We start from the raw sequence: 23,917 nt of genomic DNA, 5'->3' as shown, positions 1-23,917 counted from the left end.
TTAACGGAGGAATTGACAGACAACTGGCGGAAGGTATGACATTGCAACAAATTCAAAGATACGTTATGACATTGAAACGTTTTAAAGACGATGTATGAAATTGTTAATGACCCAATAGTTGAGGTAATTATGTGTAATTTACTCTTTATTAAAACAAACACACACTTACAAAACAAACAAAGCCCCAAATTATTCCTATAAACAAACAAAGTACGGGCCTAAAAACAAAGAAAATGTTATAAATAGGCAAAAGTTAAAGAAATAACCTTTGGCTAGGGATATGAGCGAGGTTGTTGCAAAATATTACACAAAATGATTGCAGATTAGAGAGAAATAAGAGGATAATGAAAATATTCTAACTTATCTTTCTTTTCTTATTGCTTTTGTATCATATATTTTGAACACTCGTAGTGCTCTATTTATAGAGTAACTACTTTGAAAACTTACAAAAACTTCACTATTTAGCATATGAATCTTTAATGTATACATGAGGGCAAACATACCCACTGTTCACAACACTCCCCCTTGAATGCCCACATATCAACATCAGTTGCCTCATTAAAACCTTGCTTGGAAAAACCCAGTGGGAAAAAACCATAGCGAAGGAAAAAGAGTACAACTTTACCAAGTTTGTTGATATGGTGTTGAGCATGCTTATGTTGCCTCGTTAAAACCTTGATAGGAAAAACCCAGTGGAAAAAATCCTAATCGAAGGAAAAAGAGTACAACATGCATGTATTATGGATGTTCCTCTTGAATTGTATCTCCCCCTGATTCCGCATTCTTCAAATTTGTAAGCTGACTTAATCCGATTCCCTGCACTAACTTCTGAAATGTGCACTTTGGTAGAGATTTGGTGAACAAGTTTGCCAAATTTTCATTGGAATGGATTTGTCTGACCTCAATCACTTTGGCATTCTGAAGCTCACGTGCACTGAAAAATCTTGGAGATATGTGTTTAGTTTTATCGCCCTTGATGAATCCTTCCTTCATTTGGGCAACATAGACTACATTATCTTCATGGATGACAGTTGGATTGTCTGTCTTTGAAGGTAGACCACATGAATTCCGGATGTGATGGATCATTGATCTTAACCAAGAACATTCACGACTTGCTTCATCTAAAGCAATTATTTCCGAGTGATTGGAAGATGTAGCAACTAATGTTTGGTTTGTTGATCGCTGTGAAATTGCAGTATCTCCATTATGAACACATATCCATTTTGTGAGCGGGCTTTGTGCGAATCAAAGAGGAAACCAGCATCTGCATATCCAACAAGAATATGGTCATTTGTGGATTTCTCTGAGTAGAAGAGACCCATGTCTGTTGTTCCACGAAGGTATCGTAATACATCTTTGATTCCCTTCCAATGACAAATTGTTGAAGCATAGCTATACCTTGCTAACAAGTTGACTGAAAAAGCTATATCTGGTCTAGTACATTGTGCTAAATACAATAAAGCACCTATTGCACTCAAATATGGTACTTCTGGACCAACGACCAGTTCATCATCTTCCTTTGGACCTAATGGATCTTTCTTAATGTCCAAAGAACGAACAACCATTGGGGTGCTAAGTGGATAAGCCTTGTCCATGCCAAATCGCTTCAGTATTTTTCCAATGTAAGCTGATTGATGGACCAAAATTCCATTAACACAATGCTTGATCAGCAGGCCAAGACAATATTTTGTTTTCCCAAGGTATTTCATTTCAAATTCGCTTTTCAGATATACAGTAGTTTTATTGAGCTCTTCAGGGGTTCCAACGAGGTTCATATCATCGACATATACTGCCACTATAGCAAATCCAGTATTTGATTTCTTAATGAACACACAAGGGCAGATGACATCATTGGTATATCATTCTTTAATCAAATACTCACTGAGACCATTATACCACATTCGTCCAGATTGTTTCAGCCCATATAATGATCGCCTTAATTTAATTGAGAACATACCTTGTGGTTTGTTAGTTGCTTAAGGCAACTTAAGTCTTTCTTTGACTTTCATATATATGTCAATATCTAATTCTCCATATAGATACACGGTGATGACATCCATAAGTCGCATGTCAAGTTTTTCTGAAACCACCAAACTTATTAAGTAACGGAACGTAATTGCGTTTATTACAAGAGAGTATGTCTCTTCATAATCAATTCCAGGTCCTTGTGAAAAACCTTGTGCAATGAGTCGTGCTTTATACCTTGCAATCTTATTTTTCTCGTTGCGTTTCCTTGTGAATACCCATTTATAACCCACGGGGTTTACACCAGGCAGGGTTTGGACTACTGGTCTAAAAACACTTTGCCTTTCCAAAGAATTTAATTCTACATGGATTGCATCTTTCCACTTAGGCCAATCTTGTCTTTGTTTGCATTCTTCAACAGAGCGGGGCTTAATGTCATTGCTTAATATAATTTTAGTGGCTATTGCAAATGCAAACATGTCATCGATGATTATTTCATTTCGATCCCACAATTCATTAGTACATGCATAATTTATGGATATTTCTTTGCTTTCATGTACTTCTGTCTCTTCAGGGACAAATGTCTCATCAAGGACATTTTTTTTTTCTGGAGGTACAGAATCATGAATTGTGGATTTATCATTCATTTTCTTTTCCTGAATGATTCCATTTGGGTTCAACTGTGCCCTTATCTTTCTCTTTTGAGGGGCTGAATCTTTTGAACTTGGGGGTTTACCACGCTTCAGGCGTGCACTAGATGAATCATTTGCTGCCACTTTATTTTGTCCAACAGGGACATCAATTCTTGCAGGTGCATTTGCAGCTGGTATATGTGACTTTATCATTTTCGAAGCATCATTAAATGCATCTGGCATTTGATTAGCAATACTTTGAAGATGAACGATCATTTTCACTTCATTTTGACATTGAATGCTTTACGGATCAAAATGAAACAAGGTGGGAACAACCCATGTCAGCTTTTGCTGTTCTTCTGGAACAGTTTTTTCTCCCCCTATCGACGGGAACATTGCCTCATCAAAATGACAATCAGCAAAACGAGCTGTAAACATATCACCTCTCAAGGGTTCCAAATATCTAATGATAGATGGTGAATCAAAACCCACATAAATTCCCAGTTTTCGCTGAGGTCCCATTTTACTACGTTGTGGCAATGCAACAGGCACATAAACAGTATAACCAAAAACTCGTAAATGTGAAATGTTTGGCTGATGTCCAAACACGAGTTGTATTGATAAGTATTGGTGGTTGGCTATAAGTCTCAATCGAACCAATGATACAACATGTAAAATGGCATGTCCCTATGTAGAGACTAACAATTTTGTTTTCATGAGCATAGTGCGAGCTATTAACTGAAGCCGCTTGATAAATGCCTCTGCTAAACCATTTTAAGTATGGACATGAGGAATAGGGTGTTCAACATCAATGCCTAGTGCCATACAGTAATCATCAAAGGTTTGAGATGTAAATTCACCAGCGTTATCAAGTCGGATTGACTTAATAGGATGATTTAGGAATTGTGCTCGCAACTTAAATATTTGAGCAAGAAGTTTCGCAAAAGCTACATTTCGAGTAGACAATAGGCAAACATGTGACCATCGGGTAGATGCATCAACCAAAACCATAAAATACCGAAATGGTTCACAAGTTGGTTGAATAGGCCCATAGATATCCCTTTGAATTCTTTGCAAAAATGATGGGGATTCAGCATCAACCTTTAGTTGTGATGGTCTAGTTACCAATTTCCCTTGAAAACAAGCCTTGCAAGGGATATCATTTGAGGTAGTAATGTGTCTGCTCAATAATGGATGTCCATTAGAGTTGGTAATGATCTTATGCATCATGGTGGATCCTGGATGACCCATATGGTCATGCCAAAGCATGTAAACTTTTAAATCTATGAACTTCTGGTTCATGACATCATGTACCTCAATTGTCTTTATGTATGTATAATACAATCCACTGGATAAACCATGCAACTTCTCCAATATACGCTTCTGGGTATCATTAGAGGTAATGCATAAATATTCCACATTTTCTGCACTTTTCGTTTCAATGTGGTATCCATTTAGACGTATATCTTTAAAACTCAACAAATTTCGATTGGATTGAGTAACGTACAACGCATTCTATATGAACAATATTGTTCCATTTGGTAACATAATCTGAGCTTTTCCTGAGCCTTCAATTACATTTGATTGCCCTGATATTGTTGTTACCTTTACTTTTGCAAGTACCAAGTTCGAGAAATACTTTCGATCTCGAAGTATTGAATGCATGGTTGCGCAGTCTGTAAGACAAAAATCTCTGCCATTGTTCTTGTTTTGAGAATAACCATAATTTTTATCCATGTTCTCTGAGTAAAGAAATTACAGTTAAAAAACAGTTTATTCATACTGGAATACTACTTTTATTGAATTGAAAATGCGAGCATTAAACCACAAGTACAAATAACAAGAGTACATTAAACATAAATGATTTAATCGGACCCATAAACTTCATTTCCTCTTTCAGTAATAAAGTCTGAAACATCCAGGTGGGTTGTGTTCAATTGTCCTGATAAATTGGACATTGGATCAGGTATTTCCATTGGTTGAGCCTGGTCGAGGAAATTGGTCTTGATACCTTTTTCCTTGAGGGAGGCTTGATATAGATCCACCAGATGTTTTGGGGTACGACAGTTACGCGCCCAGTGCCCATTGCCACCACACCTATAGCAAACTCCTTTAGGATTTCTAGGAGTGTTCATATGAGCCTTGCCTTTCTGGCAATTTGCATTCTTAAAGCTCGGGCCTGTATTATGCCTTGGAACCTGGTTGTGAAACTGGACACCATGGTTCTTGCCTTTCCCATTCCACCGACCTCGCTTGTGGCTGTGTCCTCGTTTGTAATTATTACCACGAAAGGATATGGTATTCTCTTCAAGGGAAGAATATTCACTTCTGGGAATGGTGCAGATCCAGTAGGCTGAGACTAATGATTCTTCATCAGAAGCTTATTGTTTTGCTCGGCTACAAGGAGTACATATATCAGCTGGTTGTACTCAGTAAAGCCTTTTTCTCTATACTGCTGCTGCAGGAGCACGTTGGAGGCATGAAATGTGCTGACAGTCTTTTCCAGCATATCTTCCTCAGTTATTGTTTCTCCACAGAGCTTCAACTGGGAACTAATTTTGAACATTGCAGAATTGTATTCAGCCTTCGTCTTGAAATCCTGGATCCTTAGGTGAGCCAATTCATAACGAGCCATTGGAAGAATCACCATTTTCTGGTGATTATATCTATTTTTCAATGCCTTCCAGAGGGTTAATGGATTTTCAACTGTGAGGTACTCGCTTTTTAGTCCCTCACCAAGGTGGCGATGGATAAAGATCATGGGCTTCGCCTGATCTTGAGAGGATGCACTGGTATCCTCCTTGATGGTATCCCCAAGATTTCCTGCCTCCAGATGGATCTTGGCATCCATTACCCAAGTAAGGTAGTTCTTTCCAGTAATATCCAGGGCGACAAAATCAAGTTTTGCCAAGTTCGTCATTTTCTTTTCTGAAAGAAAAAATGAGGTGTGTAAGAACTTGCAATAATATGTATTATGGAGGAATATATTGTTAGAATTTCTGGTTCTTACAAATTTTGATCTTTAGGCCAAAATGATAAGTACTTGAATCTTCAGGCTCAAGATTTACATGATTAATGAGAAAGGCGATTGTACCGCACCATTTTCATCTAAACAAATATAGGATGGGCGATTAATTCCGCACCACTTTAAACAACAGGAAAATTTAAATATACAGAACAGGGTGGACTATTATACCACACCACCTAAAATTGCAATAAAATTTAAATATGCAGAGCAGGGTGGGTGATTATTCCACACCACCTAAAATTGCAATAAAATCAAATAGTAGGAAAATTTAAATATGCAGGATAGGGTGGGCGATTATACCACTCCACCTAAAATTTGCAGTCCAAGATAGGCAATGATACCGCACCATTTTGGATTGCATAAATAAACATTGGGTTAGTAGTCAAGAGTTACACCAAACAAGAAATCAAAGATATAAGTAACTGTTAGGTTGAGAACTAGAAGTAACCATGGTGCATACAGTTCTTCGCGAGGATATATCCAACAATTGAGGCAGATGAAGAAGAAGAATAGTAAAAACCTTAGAGGAAACATTTTTTTTTTCTTTTCGGCGAAGAGAAATGAGAAAATGTTTTAGGGTTAGAGAATCATGCTGACGTGTTATAAATAGGCAAAAGTTAAAGAAATGACCTTTTGCTAGGGATAGGAGCAAGGCTGTTGCAAAATATTACACAAAATGATTGCAGATCAGAGAGAAATAAGAGGATACTGAAAATATTATAACTTATCTTTCTTTTCTTATTGCTTTTGTATCATATGTTTTGAACACTTGTAATGCTCTATTTATAGAGTAACTACTTTGAAAACTTACAAAAACTTTACTATTTAGCATATGAATCTTTACTGTATACATGTGGGCAAGCATACCCACTGTTTACAACAGAAAACACAGAAAATGAGCCCAACAACGGTGAAGTCCAAACGCAACAGAACATCCGAGAACCATCTATTGATTGCATATTAATGAGTTAATTTGGTTTTATAAATTTCTTAATTGCCAGAAAAAGAAAAAAATTAGGAAGTTTTGTGTTAAAATTGGTTGTGCTGGGTATTCTGTGGTGTTTGAACAGCTTGCCTATTAGGTGTTTGTGAAAACTCCTCTTAATATCAGAAGCAAGGGATTTCGGTGCAAATTTGAATGTGGGGTGTTAATATTTATGTATGTATGCATAGGTGTGTTATACATATGGAGATGAATTTTAGTGATTTTTTGAAGTTAAATGGTTGTTGTCAGAAGGTAACTTGCATTTTTCTAGCAGAGTAATTAATCGAAATAAGATTTCGTGCAAAAATACAGAAGATATTGCATCACCTTAAAAATACAGAGTTTGGTTAATTATCTCAATCCTAACTCGTGAAATATAGAATTGTGAAAGGCTTTTTATCTACGTTACTCGGTCAATCTCATTGTTTTCCACTGGAAATTTAGTTAATTGTTTTCCGCTGGAAGTATGTGGATAATAATATTTGATCAAGTTGGATATTGTATGTGTGCATTTAGGCACTCATAAAAATGTTTTGAGGAGCAGAACTAATAAGAGCATGTAGAGGCACCTTAATGGCAGCCAGAGTGTCTTCAGCTCATAAGCACAAGTAATTGGTAGTTACTCCATTTGGATTTTTGTAGAACAAAATGCCTTGATACAAAGATGAACCTCCGATAGTTGGCGTTTACTCAGTTTGCGATGAATCAAGGTCTCCTTATGGTGCTTATTTATGTTTTCAGAAAGTAGAAACTTGTATCTGTGTTTCATTTATATATTCATTTTGTGGCAGGTATTTGATTGTGAAGAATGTTCCATCTTTGGGGTGTGGCGATGATCTGTTAAAATTTAGGCTAGATTAGTTTAACATGTGAAATATTTATAAAGTGTCATCATATGATTGGCTTTAGGGCACATTTCCAACAGCTTCTCCATATTCCAACAATGAAGTTGTTCAAACTACTAATGGTGAAGGTTTGAGAGTTTCTCATATTGGCAGTTCCATACTTATAACTCCTATCAATCCTATCAAATTGAATTCCATGCTTTATGTTCCTAAACTGACACAAATTTATTGTCAGTTCATAGGATTTGTTTGGATAAGAATTGCTAACTAATCTTTGATACATTTTTATTTTTTATTTTTTTATTCAAGACAAGGCCACATGGAGAATTTTGTACAAGGGACTCTGCAGTAATGGACTCTATCTCGTCCACTCACTTGCTACTAGTTTACTTATATACCAATCTTCCAACTCAGTGGCGAAGCCACGTGAGGGCGAGGAGTGGCAGCCACCACTCCCCTCGTCAGAAAACAAGACTGGAGCTATAGGTCAGCGCCTCCCCTTGCCGGAAAACTCACTGGTTTAGCTCCCCCTACTGTCTGATGTTCTCTGCTCGCAGCATACTGCATTTTCTATTTTTTTTTAACATTCAGGCCAAACTGATAAAAAAAAAATAATATATATATATATTATATTGGGGGGGACCTCGTGTCCCCCTTTCACTCTCAATCCCTCTCAGACTCTCAATGCTACCGTGTCCCTCCCCTTTTTGTTTTTTCAACCTTTCTACCAGAGAGCATAGCAAAGTGGCCCCCTAAAGTCCCAGCAGCAACAAAAGAAATATTTTTTAATTGGAATTGAATTTTCAACCTTGAGAGATGATGATTTTGGGAACTTGCTTGATGATATACAAAAGTTTTGTGAAGAGCATGATATTGTCGTTCCTAACATGGATGATTTGTATTTTGTACCTAGAAAATCAAGGCGTAAAGCTCCAAGACTCACAAACTTCCATTACTATCGTGTGGACCTCTATTTTCAAGTTCTTGATATGCAATTAAAGGAATTGAATGATCGTTTCAATGAGGTAAACACCAAGTTGCTTCTTTGTATGGCATGTTTGAGTCCGGTGAATAATTTTGCATCTTTTGACAAGGCAAAAATTGTTCGTCTACCCCAACTTTATCCTCAAGATCTTGATCGTATGGACCTCATGAATCTTCCAATTTAACTTGATAATTATATTCACGATATGAAGATCCATAGTGAGTTTTCATCATTGAGAGGAATTGGTGATCTTGCAAAGGAGTTGGTGAAGACCGGGAGGTGTGCAAGCTATATGTTAGTGTATAAGCTTCTTACATTGGCTTTGGTGTTACCGGTTGCAACTGCTTCGGTGGAGAGAGCTTTTTCTGCTATGAAGATTGTGAAAACATTATTGCGTAACAAAATGGGATATCAATGGTTGAGTGATAGCATGCTTGTTTACATTGAGAGTGATATATTTGCTTTTATTGATAATGAGCCTATTATGCGACGTTTTCATGATATGAAACCTCGCCGGCAACAATTGCAATTTGTTTGTATTGATAAATTATGGAAGACATTACTATATAAAAGGATTTGGTTGTTGCTATTTTCTATAACCTTTCAATCTTTTAACTTCGCCCCTCCCCCCGTTAATTCCTAGCTTCGCCATTGTTCCAAATCTTCAGTTGTTGCTTATCTTGGACAACTTGTTGGTTCCAGCTTATGGCATACTAGGTTAGGACATCCAACCAACCATATAGGTTCATTACTAAGTAAGCAAAGATTACATGTAATAAAGACACAGTCTCTAATGTGTGTCAAAGCTATCTAGAGGGAAAGTTTACAAAGTTACCATTTCAATCCACTCGTACCAAGTTCGTCATACCATTTGATATTGTACACAGTGACATTTGGGTCCTACACCATGTAAATCAATTGATGGTTATAAATACTATGTTACTCTCATAGATGAGTGTACCCAGTTTTGTTGATTGTTTGCTTTATACAACAAATCATAATTTTATGATGTTTTTGTTACATTTTGTGCTTTTGTATCCACTCAATTCTATACTTCTATGAAAACCTTACAAAGTGATAGGGGTAAATACATCAGTCATAAATTACAAACTTTTCTTCAATCCAAGGGTATTGTACATCATAAATCTTGTCTCTATACACCTGAACATAATAGGTTAGTTGAGAGGAAGCATAGACATGTTATTGAAACTACTGTTACATTGTTACAATATGCCAAACTTCCCTTTCAGATTTGGACCTTTGCTTGCCAAGCAGCCATTTACTTAATAAATAGGATGCCAACACCAATGTTACACAATCAATCACCTTTTCAAGCATTATATGGGCATAAACCTGTCATTACTCACCTAAAGGCATTTGTTTGTTCTTGTTATCCTTTACTTAGGTCATAGAACACAACCAAACTTTAAGCTAACATAACCAAGTGTATTTTTCTAGGGTATGCTTCCAAATGTAAGGGTTACATCTGTTATGAAGTGTTAAAAAGGAAATTTTTTGTTTCTAGACATGTTGTATTTGATGAAACTGAGTTTCCTTATCTCAGTTTACTTCAATTGTCAAAACAAAGCAGTGTTCAATCTGTCTCTACACAACAACCATGCATCACACCAATTCCCAATACTAACAATATATTGGTGTTGCCTACCTCTCTTCCCCATACACCATCCTCAAATCCTATTATTCAAGCTTCAAACTCTAGTGCACTTATTCTTAGTCATATTGTTCATGCCTCAGACATTGTTCATCACCACAATCCTCATCATCACATATGTCCCAGTCCATTATTGTTGCAACAAGTGAAAATATTCAACTCCCTATGGATCCTGAGTTTAGTCCAGAATGTTTGCAAGTTATGTTACCTGTTGCACCATTAAATATGCATCCGATGCAGACCAGAAGTAAAAGTGGTATAATAAAACACAAGGCTTTCTTAAGTGCTCTAGGGACATCTGGTGAGGTTGATATGTCTCTCATTGAACCAGTTACATATAAATCTGCTATAAAATCATCTGTGTGGTTAACTGCTATAAAGGAAGGGATTAATGCCCTTTATTCTCAAGGTACTTGGTCTCTTGTATCCCTTCCATCTCGGAAGAACTTAGTGGGATGCAAATGGATTATTAAGATAAAAAAGAATTCAGGTAGTTCAGTTGCAAGGTGCAAAGCTAGATTAGTTGCAAATGGGTTTAGTCAAGAGATAAGATTGGACTATGGAGAAACATTCATTCTTGTTGTTAAACCTACAACAATGAGAATAGTTTTAGCACTAGCTGCTCAATTCAATTGTCCTTTAAGGCAACTTGATGTTAAAAATGCATTTCTGCATGGAATCTTGCAAGAAGAAGTTTGCATGGCACAACCACCTGGATTTGAAGACCTCAAGTACCCTCATTTAGTTTGTAAGTTACATAAGTCTTTGTATGGCTTAAAGTAAGCCCCAAGGGCTTGGAATGAAAGATTCAAAAAATTCCTTCCTTCTCTGGGTTTTCAATCTACATATTCAGGTTCCCCTCTCTTTGTGAAGCATGTTGGTTCTGAGATAGTGGTTTTACTTCTATATGTTGATGACATAATCTTAAGTAGGAGTGCTATAGTTGCTATACAACTTGTCATTCATTCTTTTACTAATGAGTTTGATATTAAAGATTTGGGTACCCTCCATTATTTTTTGGGCATTCAGATATCTCAAACAGCTATTGGTTTGTTTTTATCACAAACCAAGTACATCCAAGATTTGTTGCACAAGATAGAAATGAGTGATTCCAAACCTTGTGACACTCCATGTTTGCCCTATAATCGATCACTGAGGGATGAAGTTTCATATCCAAATCCTAGTACATACAAAAGTATAGTTGGTGCTTTGCAGTACCTAACCTTTACTCGCCCATATATTGCTTTCTCAGTGCATCAAGTGTGTCAGTTTATGCAAACAACCTATGTTATCTCACTACACTGATGTCAAACGCATTTTACGATATTTGAAAGGAACAATGTCTTCTAGGATTACATATTCTGCTGGTGAGGTATGTTTAAAGGCATTTAGTGATGCAAATTGGGTAGATGACCCAAATGACAAAAGGTCTACAACAGGGTTAATTGTTTTCTTGGGATCAAATCCAATATCTTGGTCCTCCAAGAAACAATAAACTGTTTCACGCTCATCCACAAAGGTAAAGTATCAGGCCATGTCATCCACTGCAACTGAACTTGATTGGATTTAACAACTCTTGACTTTTCTAAATATTCAAATGCCTTGCGCTCATGTGCTCTTATGTGATAATCTGTCAGCCATAGCTCTCTCTTTCAATCCAGTTCAACATCAAAAGACCAAACATATTGAAATTGATGTTCACTTTGTTTGTGAAAGGATTGCTCAGATGAAGTTGTTTATGCAATTTGTATCGTCTCGGGAGCAATTTGCAGACATTCTTACCAAGGGTCTCAGTGTTCCATTGTTTCGAACTCACTACAACAATCTCATGCTTGGTTATTCCACCAATCATGCGTTTAAGGGGGGATGATAGAGATAATGTACAACTTGTATGAAATAGGATTGTGACACTTGTAATAAGATTAGGAGAGTTAGTTATAGTTGTTAGAATATGCAACTATAAAGGTTCTTGTATAAATACTCTCTTAGTGTAATAACTTCCTCATTATGTAAGAAAATCAGAAAAAACTATTCTCTCTTTCTCTCTCTCTTCAATTTCTCTCAACTTCTCTCTCTAAAATCTCTATATTCAACCTTCTACTTCTTGGTTTACAAGGTTGATGGTTTAGGCTTTATCAGAAGATTATATGAACAATAAGATATTTTTTTTTCTTGGTAATTTCAACGTTCAAGTATAAATTATTGTGTTTCATTACATAAGTATTAGTTTGGATCGTAAATGCAAGTTATGGAAAATGAAAACTAAAAATACGTTTTTGATTCTTTGTATCAAAAAAATGTAAAAAAAAAAAAAAAAAAAAAAATGAAAAAGGGAAAGGGATAACCTTGGATATTAGTTATGAACTTCTAGTCACATAGTACCAATAATTTGATTGGTACGTAGTAGTTATTCAAGTCAATTGACTAAGACATTAAATGGTATAGTTTTGTCAGAATTGTTCACTTTGTTTTCTAACCAATATATCATCCAAGCTTCTATAGTTTCCAGGGTATATGCAGAAATATTTTGACCAAAATTAGCTTTACAGTTGCTTGACCCAAATTTTCATTGGCCCATATATAAACGCGAGGCAAACAATTTTTTTTTTTTTTTTTTGCATATAACTGGTTAAAGAATGAATAAATATCATATAAAATACAAAGTCATATGTTGCACAAAAAATAAAAATTCAAGAACTTGTCTAGTTCACTTGCAATTTAAATCCTCATACACCTCTATTAAACATTTCTGATCTCCCTGTTGAGAGATTGAATCGAATGGGAGTCCTAACCTAAGTAACTGGTTTTCATCCCTCAATCAAGTCGACATTTAAAACTAATCCAAACTTTTTGTTTTATGCCTGGAGCTCCTCTTTACCGCGATTCTTCCTCCTGCACAATGTAAAGTTTGGACCATCTTTGCTGACAAATCAAATGTCATGGTGCAGTCCATGGTGGAAGATTTCTTTTTCTTCATGATAAACATCAGTTCTACTTTTCCAGTCTGTAGCTTGGCTGCTCAGCGTAATAACCCATCTGCTCAATTCAGTTCGAATAGCGGAACGGCTTGGCAATGCATTTGAATTCAAACTCACCTCAACATCAATCTTTTTGGTGGAAAGCATTCTAGCCTTGCTCTTAGGAATAACAACTTGTCTGACAGTCGCTCCTTGGTATATAAACGTGATAGTGCCTGCATCAAACTTGTATGGACCCCAATTTGTGTTCTTAACTTTGATTTGGGTTGTGAATTTAGTGTCGAATGAATATGTTGCTGGTACGAAGTTAAGGGCTTGGACGTTGATGTTGCCTAGCCTGACCTTCGGGGTGCGTTTGTTTGGCCTCATTAAATGGGACTGGACTGGACTGGACTACAGTCCCATGTTTGATAGGTGCTGGGACTAAGTTAAGTGGGACTACAGGGGACTCGTCCCGACTAGAGAGCTCGCTAGAGGGTCTTAGCGAGACCCCCCAAAATGAAAAGGACTGCTAAAACCTTTGCTTTTCGCGTCATCTGCGTCATCTGCTCGCATCGTGTCCTCTTCCTGCTCCACGACCTTGCCGTCAAATCCTCACGATCCTTCCCCGCACGGATCTTCCTCTCTTTCCCTTGCTCTATCTTTGCATTGACAGTCTCACCCACCGCCTGAATTCCAAAATTCGATAACCAGCCACCGATGGGTCTACTCGATCTGAGGTTGAAATTGCTGTCGGTGCCACCGTTCCTTTTCTAAAGGTTATCTCCCACTTTCTCTGTCGAAGTCTCAATGATGGCTACCATCGTCGCATCACAGACTCAGCTATCTCAGAAGGAGGCTGACATTTAAATGATGTTGGCCGTCGAGGCCATCTAGGCACCAAAAATTGATAAAAAGACACGTTTTCAAAAGACACAACAATTGTATGCATCATATCTCCTCCTTAATTTTTCTCAGATTTACTTATTTTTTGGTAAATATAATATGAAATTTCAGATTTTTGAAAATCTTTTGTTTGGTGTGATGGTGTTTAAAATGGTGGGTTCTTTCTAATTTAAGATGAAATGATCAATTGTATCGTTTGGTATACTGGGTTTGCATATATATATATATATATTTGGCTAAGTTTGTATATTTGTGTATATTTTTGCTTGATTTGGTATACAACTTTAGCATTGTTTGTTCTTATTGGTACATTTTCTATCCTTATTCGCAAAATCCACATTGATTATTTTTGTGTGAATTTAATTTCTTTTGGGAAAAATTGTGATGGGTTGCTTTGTTGTGGATGGGCTTTCATAATCATGCTTTTTAGTCCGACACTGCACCAAACACTTCACTAAGCTAGTCCAGTTTAGTCTAGTCTAAGCCAGTCCAGTTTAGTCTAGTCTAAGCCAATCCAGTTTAGTCCCTGCACCTAGTCCAGTCCGAGACAGTGCAACAAACGCACCCTTGGGGTCTTAACTTTCATTACAGTGAGACTAATCACTGTTATGACGCTGATCTGAAACACAATACCAATGTAGATAGCTAATTTGATTCTCTTCTAGCGTTTGAGCTCATCATTAGATTGCAAAGATTCGGCATCATTATTTTTCCCAGCCATGTTAGTATCCTTCTCTATTTTTGATATGAAAGTTGAAAGTTGAAAGTTGAAACAAAAGTTATCTGCTTGCTTTTGATGGTTTCTTTTTATGTGCGATGAAAGCTTGTAAGTGGAAGGAGTTTGTTTGTGGAAATGATGGGAGAGTAGTGGGTTATATATAAGGATTTAAGATGACATATGATGTTTAGTGGTATAAGAATGAAATGGCTATAATGTAACCAAACGCGTGTGTAGTGTATAGACTTATAGTCAATGTAGACGGTTTTAGGAAGAAGTCTTTTATGTGACAACTTACAGAGGTTTTAGGAAGAAGTTGTCTATGTGACATACCTTACACACGGACAAAAAAAAGGTTATTTAGCCAAAAGTCAAAATTACTAATTAGCCAGAAATCAAACTGTCAATTTTGGTTTTGAATATGTCATTAAAATATTTATAATAATTATACACAAGTAAATGAAGCAGGCCACATGAGTTTAGGTTAGTTTTATTTAACAAACGATATTCTCTACACTAAGGGAGGGGGTGGGCTTAGCCTCATAATGGGCAAACAATAATGTGAGTCGAATTCCCCTTTGATGATGGGTTTAGGTTATTAGAAAATAGCTATTCTATCCTTTTCTCACTTTAATTTATTGATTGTCTTCTCTCTTTGCCTTTCTCTGTTCTTATCTACACCCTACGACTTTCTCTCATGTTTTTCTCTTCACTCTCTCCCATTCTTTCTCCTTCCTCTCTCCTATCTTTCTCTGTGATGAAAAAGAAGAGGTCATTAATGGTTGCAAGTAGCACGACCAAATCTCAAATGCTCAGTCCATTTGTGTCTATGACATCATGATTGACATAATTCCTTCTAGTTACATCAACAACCTCCACAAGATCGTGGAGCGAATGGTGGTGATGGGGTTTGGGAAGGAGTGGTTGGACATCAGCTGTTGAATATAATTGCTAGAACAAAGTTTGTGGAAGCTAGAGCCATAGAAGTTGAAATTGAGCATCAATAAGGTCTAGAAGACGTTGTGGAAAGAGCTTGAGGATGAAATTCAGTAGTGAATCAAATATGTGAAATTTGTATTAACACTAATCTATGAATCGAAGAAGAAGAATTGAATGAAGAACTATTGCAGAAGAATTAAAAGAGAAAGAGATAGAGAAAACTAAATGAAAGTTTGCATTACACGGAATGAATCAAATTACAAATAAGTGTAAGCTCTTTATACAAGTTGCCTAGCTTCAACAGTAAGCTAATAACAAACTAACAACCATCCTTAACTTCCTACAATCCCAACTGTTTAACAACCTTGCTGATATGTATCATTACTATGTATTAATGTCAACATCCCCCCTCAATCTCAACTGGGTTCCTGAGTTTGAGATTGAAAGAATGCTTGAGAAATGATGGACTATGGAGTCCCTTAGTTAATATATCAGCAGTTTGATCCTCAGTTGGCAGGTATTGAACTTGAAGATCTCATTTTTGGACTCACTCTCTCTCTTACAAAATGATAATATGTGTTTAGGTGCTTACTTCTTGAGTGAAACACTGGATTTGCATTAAGAGCAATGGCAGATTTATTATCACAGTATATCACAGGGGGAATATGTAACACCACTGCCATATCTTTCAAAATATTTCTTATCCAAGCCACATCAGCAGTTGTGTGAGCTAATGCCTTATACTCAGCTTCTGTAGAGCTTCTTGACACTGAATCATATGTCTTTGATTGCCATGAAACTGAATTATTTCCAATGTAAACTACATATCCAGTGACAGATCTCCTTGTCTTCAAGTCTGCAACCCAATCTACATCACTAAATGCAATAATTCCAACTTCTGTATTAGCTGAAAAGGTGATTCCATGTTGCATAGTTCCTTTTAAAAACCTTAATATTCTTTTAACTGCCCAAAATGTATCTCAGTTGGTGTAGCCATAAACTGACACACAGTATTCATTGCATATGCAATATATGGCCTTGTAAAGGTTAGATATTGCAATGATCCAACAATGCTCCTATATGAACTTGGATCTGACAATGCATTTCCTTCAATAACAAGCAAAGGATTATGAGGTTGACATGGTGTTGATACTGGTCTACATGAGTCCATACTAGCTTTGTGAAGAAGATCTTTAATATACTTGTATTGATTGACACAAATATCCCCATTCTGTTTGTAATTGACTTGCAGACCAAGAAAATATGTTAACCTGCCCATCTCTTTGAGCTCAAATACCTCAAACAACTCTGTGATAACCTTTTGAACTTTACTAGAATTAGAACCAGTGATAATAATGTCATCTACATAGAGAAGTAATATAACAATATCACTCTCACACTGTTTGACAAATAACTGGAATCAGAGGTTGAAGCCTGAAATCCCATTGCAGGTAGATAGCTTGTGAACTTAGAGTTATAAGCCCTTGGGGCTTGCTTAAGTCCATATAGGAATTTAATTAGCTTGCAAACATATGTTGGCTTAGTCACATCTACAAAACCTTGAGGTTGTTTCATGTAAATGTCTTCTTGCAATTCACCATGGAAGAATGCATTTTTAATATTTAGTTTTCTTAAGTCCCAATGATTGGTTGCAGCTAATGCCAAGACAATTCTAACTGTGGTATGCCTCACTATTGGACTAAAAGTTTATGAATAGTCAACACCTTGCTCTTGGGAAATTCCTTGTGCCACTAACCTTGCCTTATACCTTGAAACAGTACCATCTAGATTCCTTTTTATTTTGTATACCCATTTGCTGCCAATAATGGACCTATCAGTTCCTTAAGCCCTAAGATAGTCATACTTTTCTTGCATTGTACTTTGCTACTTTGGTATTGTAGCAACTTTTCTAAATGTAGATGGTTCAACAACATCACTATTAACAACAAAAGATGAGAAACCTCCACCAAAGTATGTATCTTCAGTTAATTGAAGTGACTGAAGTTCAAATAATGTAGCCAGATATCCTTTACAACTTCGTTGTGGTATTGTACCACTCTTCAATCTAGTGATCATTGGATGAAAAGAAACATTACTTGATTCACCAGGATTAGATGATATAGGGGATGAAAGAGGAAGAATTACCTCGAGTTATGTGTCATTGTGGACAGGCAACATTTGTGATACACTAGGGGAACTAGGAGTGAGGGGATGGGAATCTCGAGTTGATGAAGAACCCTGTGAAAGTGATGAATGTTCTGAGACAAATGCTGATTCCAAATAATGATCTTCCAGCAGAATTAGCACTCTGTTTAGACACAGAGATTGACATATTATGTGCAGCCTCACTGTTATTTTCCCTATGAGTAACTTGATTTTCTGTAATATTTTGAATAAGAACCTGATGATAAGCTTATATTTATATATATTTTACTTCAAATTCACTTGTTTTTTCTTAGTTAGTTCCTTATATTTTTGAGCTATTTACTTTCTTTTTGTGTTTTGTGGGATTTGTCAAGCAAAGAAAAAAGAAATAGCACAAGTGGAATTTTAAGTAACAAATTCGTCAAAACTTTCTGTGCAAGTCAGCTGACTTTGGAAGCAAGTTGCGGACATCTCAGACTAAATTAGAGAATGAGCCTTATATGCTTGGAAAGCTACAGATGTCTATTTTCTGGAGCATTCACGGATTGTTAATATCATTTTTCTAGAAGAAGTTATGGCCATTTTAACACTGAAAGGTTCCCAAGAGGCTGAGCAGTTTGTAACTGACAAGAAAGCATTGAAAGCAATAAATCCAATAAAACTAGCAGCCAAAACTGATGCAGCCAAGAACAAGCCAGCTGACACGTATTCAAATATCAGAGGAAATGGAAAATTAAGTGGGAGTAATGGGCATAAAGGTTGCCCAAAGAGTTACAATTGTTTTAGCATTTTCTTTCACTTATTGTCATCAGTAAATGGTTGTTAGTGGGGCTAGTTATGGAGAAAAAATTGTGCCAGTAGAAAAGAAGAAAAGGGCTGTAAGTTGCAGCAGAAAAGGGTGGAAAAAAAGGTGGAAAGAAAGGGTGGAAAAAAAGGTGGAAAAAAAGATCGAAAAAAAAAGAAGGAAAGCAAGGAAAAAAGGCAAGGCTGCTGCGTTGGAGAAGGAAGGAAAGGGAGGAAATCTTGGCATTCTCTTCTTTCGGTTTTATCTTCTCAAACTCATGTCTTTCGTTTGGTTTAATTTGAGAATTATGTGTAACTAATTTTTAGCAGTTAGGGGCTGTTTTGAAGCCCCGAATATGATTGCAAGTTTGTTATGACATTTCGTTTGAATTACTTTTATGAATGGATGAAAATTGGTTCACTACTTGTCTCATTGATGAATTCTTTATGTGTTTTCTACGGATGCATACTTAGTAAGCATATCTAGGATTCTAATGCTATGAATATGTGTATGCCTGCCCTTGTCGAATGAGAACCTACATATGTTCTAGAGTAGTACTTGTTAATTGCGGTTAACATGTGAACCAGTTTCTAGGATAAGACAACGCTAGTACTTACGATACCTTGTGATGACTCAAACTCTTTTCGTTCTTAATGATTTCTACTTGTTAAACCTATGAACACGCCATTCTAGATTGCATGTTAGGGACTAAGTTAAGTTGAAAACGCCATTCTCTTAACATACTACATAAGAAAGAGTAATAGGTTGAGTTCTAACATTGAGCCAACTTGAGCATCTTCATCCGGAAATAAAAGGAATTTGAATGAAACATAACATGTTTGCATGATTATTTGGTGGTGGATAGCAATTCCCCTAACTCGTTTTTCTTAATTTGTGAGCTACTTAAAATCTGTTTCTGTTCTGTTTTTGTTCGATTTAATTTAAATAGCAAGTCAACTCCAAAAATCCCAAAAATTTGTATGAGTGTAGTTCTATGTGTCTAGTGTCTGCATATAACATTTCGTAGACGTTAGATAAGTGTAAGTCGGTCTAATAATTATTTTTCGGTGGCTGGTCAGTAGGGATAACAGCCCAGTTTTTGTGACATTTTAAGTAGTTAGATAAAACAATCTTCTGCAGGAAAGACCCTTATTTTCATATGTTACAATTGACAAATCTTATTGTTAATAAGGAAAATTAATAGGACATTTGTGTGCTACTTTGTGGTGTGCTTTTAATCCTATCACCTGAATCACAACAGGTCTCTGATTATTACATAGAACCAGTGAGTTTGTACTGAACTTGGTACTAAGTTGAACTTTACAGGGAAACACTAGCTCATCATGAATTACATGCATTGATAAAACCAATTTTCCTGTTGCAATGTTATATCATATAACTCCCTTGTATCCCAAAGCATAACCAAGAAACACATTGAGTAGATTTTGCTTACAACTTATCTGCATTATAGGGCTTGAGAAATGGATACACTATTGTCCCAAACACTTTTAAATTCTGAATATCAAGAATTTTATCAAACTACACTTGATATGGAGACTTCATTTGTAATACTTTCCTTGGCATTCTATTAATTAGAAAAGTTGTATATGAGTAAGCATGAAACCAGAAGGAAAAAGATAAATTTGCTTCAGACATTAAGGTCAATGTTGTTTATACCAAATGCCTGTGTTTCCTTTCTAAAATGCCATTGTGTTGAGGAGTATATGGACATGATATTCTATGAAGAATCCCCTTTGATTCCAGAAAATTAATAAACAATCTACTCATATATTATCTTCCTCCATCAGTTTGCAAACGTTTAATCTCAGTATTGAATTGATTTGAGACAAAAGCATGGAATTTTATAAATGCAGAAGCTGCTTCAGATTTAGTAACCCAAGAAAATATCCACAAGAATCTTGAATGCTCATCAATAAAAATGATGTAATATCTATAGCCTTCAATTGACATCTTTGGAGAAGGCCACCATACATCTGAATGTATTTTTTCAAACATAAAGGTAGCACTACTTTGTTTTACAGGAAATGATTGCCTACACATTTTGCTCAAAATACATGAAGTACACAGTAGGATCTATACTAACTGATACTTTTGCTGCCTTCAACATTGCTATCAATATCTCCTTGGATGAATGTCCTAGTCACTTGTGCCAAATTGCCGTCTTCATCATCCTTCCCAATAAACCAGCTTTTACATCTTGTTCCATTCCATTAACAAACCTTGATCTTGAAAATGCTGTCATAGGTATGGTGAAGAGGTCCCCATCACTCCTTCTTTGGTAGAGTATTACATTGGTTGCCTTGTCCTGTATGAAAAACACAATATCATTACATATAAACTAACATCCATTATCATGACACAATTTCTTTATTTAAATATTTTAATTATTTTAATAAAAAATTTGGCCCATGGGGCCCACAACTCAACCAACCTCTCTTCTCATCTCTTTCCACGTGTCTTCCTTCCCCATTCTTGAGGACTCTCGAACTCTCTTCGTCCCTCTCACTCTAACTCTCTCCTCCCTCTGTAACTACTGGCACCGAGATAATCAGCCCCCTTCTCATCTGGCGAGCTTCACCAAACTAACATCAAAATTTTCCCTTAACTCTTTTGCTTGTCTCTCTCTCTTTGCAAGTGCAGAGATACCGAACCACCACCACACAACTTGCCGGAGTATCATACCATCACTGTCCATCCTTATCAGCTGATCAAGGTTCAGCCTTGTCTTAGTACTAAAACCCAGACCTTAAGCTGCAAACATGAACTCCAACTCTATCTCCCACGCTGCACAGTGGTTGCCATGGCCATTGTTCATTGTCTTCTCCAGTGAGCTCAACGTTTCTGATTGGGTAGGGATCGAAAACCCTCAAATCTTGTCCTCATCGTCGTTTACGTTGTTTTCCAGACTTATATGTGAACTTTGGTGACGAAATAACACAGAAACAACGAAGGGGAAACTTGCCCAGTTTTCCAGCGAGATTTCGAGAGTGTTACAGTCTTTTCCAGCCATTTTTCGACCACAGCAGGACCTAGTGATGGGTTAATTCCATTCATTTCCTCTTAAGCTTCATTTTGGTAGGTAGATTGTGAGAAATGGTTGAGATTTGAAGATAAACGGAGCCGTGGAAGTTTCCCGGCCAAAATTCCAGCTTTTTTCTTCTTCTAACCGGCGATCGGACCCGCGATCCAGATCCGAACCCGGGATCCAGCCCGGCCAATTCCGAAATGGACTCAGAATATTCTTGGAATATTCCTTGTGTTGATTTTTTTCGAAATTTTCTTGGAAACCCTTCTTGGCTAACTTCGACGCGCCGACTATGTTTGTGACATTCATGTAGTGAAATTTCAAAGTTTGAACATGGTTGACCTCCAGGGTGGCTCAATTGACTTTTTATGGTTAACCGTTGACTTTTTACGAAAATTTCCCGGGACCCTTCTAAGCGTATTTTGACGCCCTAATTCTAAATTCGCACTCCATTTTCTCAAATTTAATCGTTTTAGTTGAGTTTTACTAAGGATTCCCAATATTATGCTTAGGTGCAATTACAATCGGAGATTCCGGCTTTCCTTGTTCGAACAGCTATGACTGCGCAAGTATCTGTGAGTAGATCTTTTCTTTTATATAGTGTGTGTGTGTATATATATATATATATTATTTGAGTTTCCATACATATATTAATAATGCATTTTCTAAGTGATGCCATAATTAAATGGACATTATAAGAATTGTCGTGATGATGAAAATTTTGAAATTTTTATGAATCCTATGGGACGCACATGTATGCATATTATTATAGGATGCCTTATTTATATTTACGGCAGTGAATAGTATTATGTCGATATAAATTATTGATTTACTGTTGTATGATTTTATTTACGTTATTTGCTTATACATTTGGACATCGTTCAATCAACTTTCCAAGGATTGAATACATGATGGAGCCTGCACAAGAGAAATGAAATTAATACACAGTGATTAATTTAATTTGAAGGAGGATGTTACTTAACTTTGAATTAATTTGATTGATAAAAAAGTAAATTCTTTGGAACTTACAAGTACCGAGTAGGAATCAATCTAACCAAGCCCAACACAAACTAGGGTTCCCCATTTACTAATTCCTCTAAAACTATACAAACTGATTATACTAAAAAACATATAAAACTGATTCAATTTCGTGCTCCATGATGCTCTTGATTCGTCCATAACCCTCACCTCCCTCACATGAGTAAGAAAGTTGCATTTTTTTTATTTTATTTGAAAGTATTAAAGTCAATTAAGTTGCATTTTTTTTTAAGTAAAAAAGTATACAAAACTAATTTTACATGTATTTGAAATTGATTATGCAAAAATGGTCGAAGACGGGTTCATTTGATTATGGAAAAATGGTCGAGGACGGGTTGAACTGATTTTGCAAAAATTGTCGAAGAAACGTTGAATTGATTCTTCAAAAATTGTCAAATACGGGTTGAACTAATTTTGCAAAAATGGTTTAGGCCTGATTGAACTGATTATAGTAATATATGATACAAACTTATACTTCATATAGTTTCAAAACTTATTCTGCATCAATAGTTGAGGATTGGTTGAGCTTATGACACATATTAATTTTGTTGGAGTTGTGAGGGCTAGGTTTTATTAAAAGCCTAAAATCTTATGGGTATGGTTGGTATTTTCAAACTTTGTTCTCCTATTTTTGAGCTAGGCTTTATGTATTTTTATACTTTTATCTTTTTTTAATATGTTTAAAAATTAGTGGAGTTCCTTAAAATATAATAAAAATTATTGTTTCTATATATAAAGCTCTCAAAATAAAATGCAGATGGGAAACTGGAAAAAATAATTCCTGCTTGCCTATCTTACTCCAAAAAAAGAAAATAATAAATCAAGTTAGAATAAATATAGGTCCTACATCACGTTCTCACTTGTCATTTGGAGATGGGATGTGATATTCATACAATTTATTTACTTTTCACACATCTTTCTAATTTTCGATCATTTGATTGAATAGATTAAAGAAGATCAAAGATAAAAATTAATAAATAGTGTGAGAAATAAAAAATACTGTGCGGACTCTTAGAGATAATGTCATCTCCTGACGGCTGAAAGCAAACATCTGAAAAGTCCCACACCTTACCAAAGTCATCGATTATCTAGAAGTCAACAATCTGCACCGATTATCTAGAAGTCAACAATTTGCACCATGGCTTTGGACGCGTTTGCGTTTGCGTCTGCGCCTGCGATAAAATACTTCCCTTAAGTCTCAATTTCCAGGAAGTTCATTCCACTATATAACTTTTTGAAATTGGTCAAACTCCAAACGCTATATATAACAAC

The 23,917-nt window shown here is 36.1% G+C and overlaps 1 protein-coding gene and 1 pseudogene across 1 annotated transcript; both read right to left on the bottom strand.

Moving 5' to 3' along the window:
* Positions 1–4,970: 4,970 nt before the first annotated feature.
* On the bottom strand, positions 4,971–5,448 carry LOC148697843 (uncharacterized). The gene is made up of 2 exons (XM_088690312.1): positions 5,092–5,448; positions 4,971–4,994 (listed from the first exon to the last, which is right to left on the bottom strand). The coding sequence occupies exons 1-2, from the start codon at positions 5,446–5,448 to the stop codon at positions 4,971–4,973; spliced, it is 381 nt and encodes a 126-aa protein (XP_088546438.1).
* A 7,500-nt stretch (positions 5,449–12,948) lies between these two features.
* LOC137714481 (uncharacterized) lies at positions 12,949–14,696 on the bottom strand (annotated as a pseudogene).
* Between the last annotated feature and the right edge of the window lie 9,221 nt (positions 14,697–23,917).

Source organism: Pyrus communis, chromosome 3 (genome assembly GCF_041283825.1).
Source record: "Pyrus communis isolate YQ-2024b chromosome 3, ASM4128382v1, whole genome shotgun sequence".
Lineage (NCBI taxonomy): Eukaryota > Viridiplantae > Streptophyta > Magnoliopsida > Rosales > Rosaceae > Pyrus > Pyrus communis.
The sequence above is the reverse complement of the archived record's forward strand: the minus strand, read 5'-3'. Positions and strand labels throughout refer to the sequence as shown.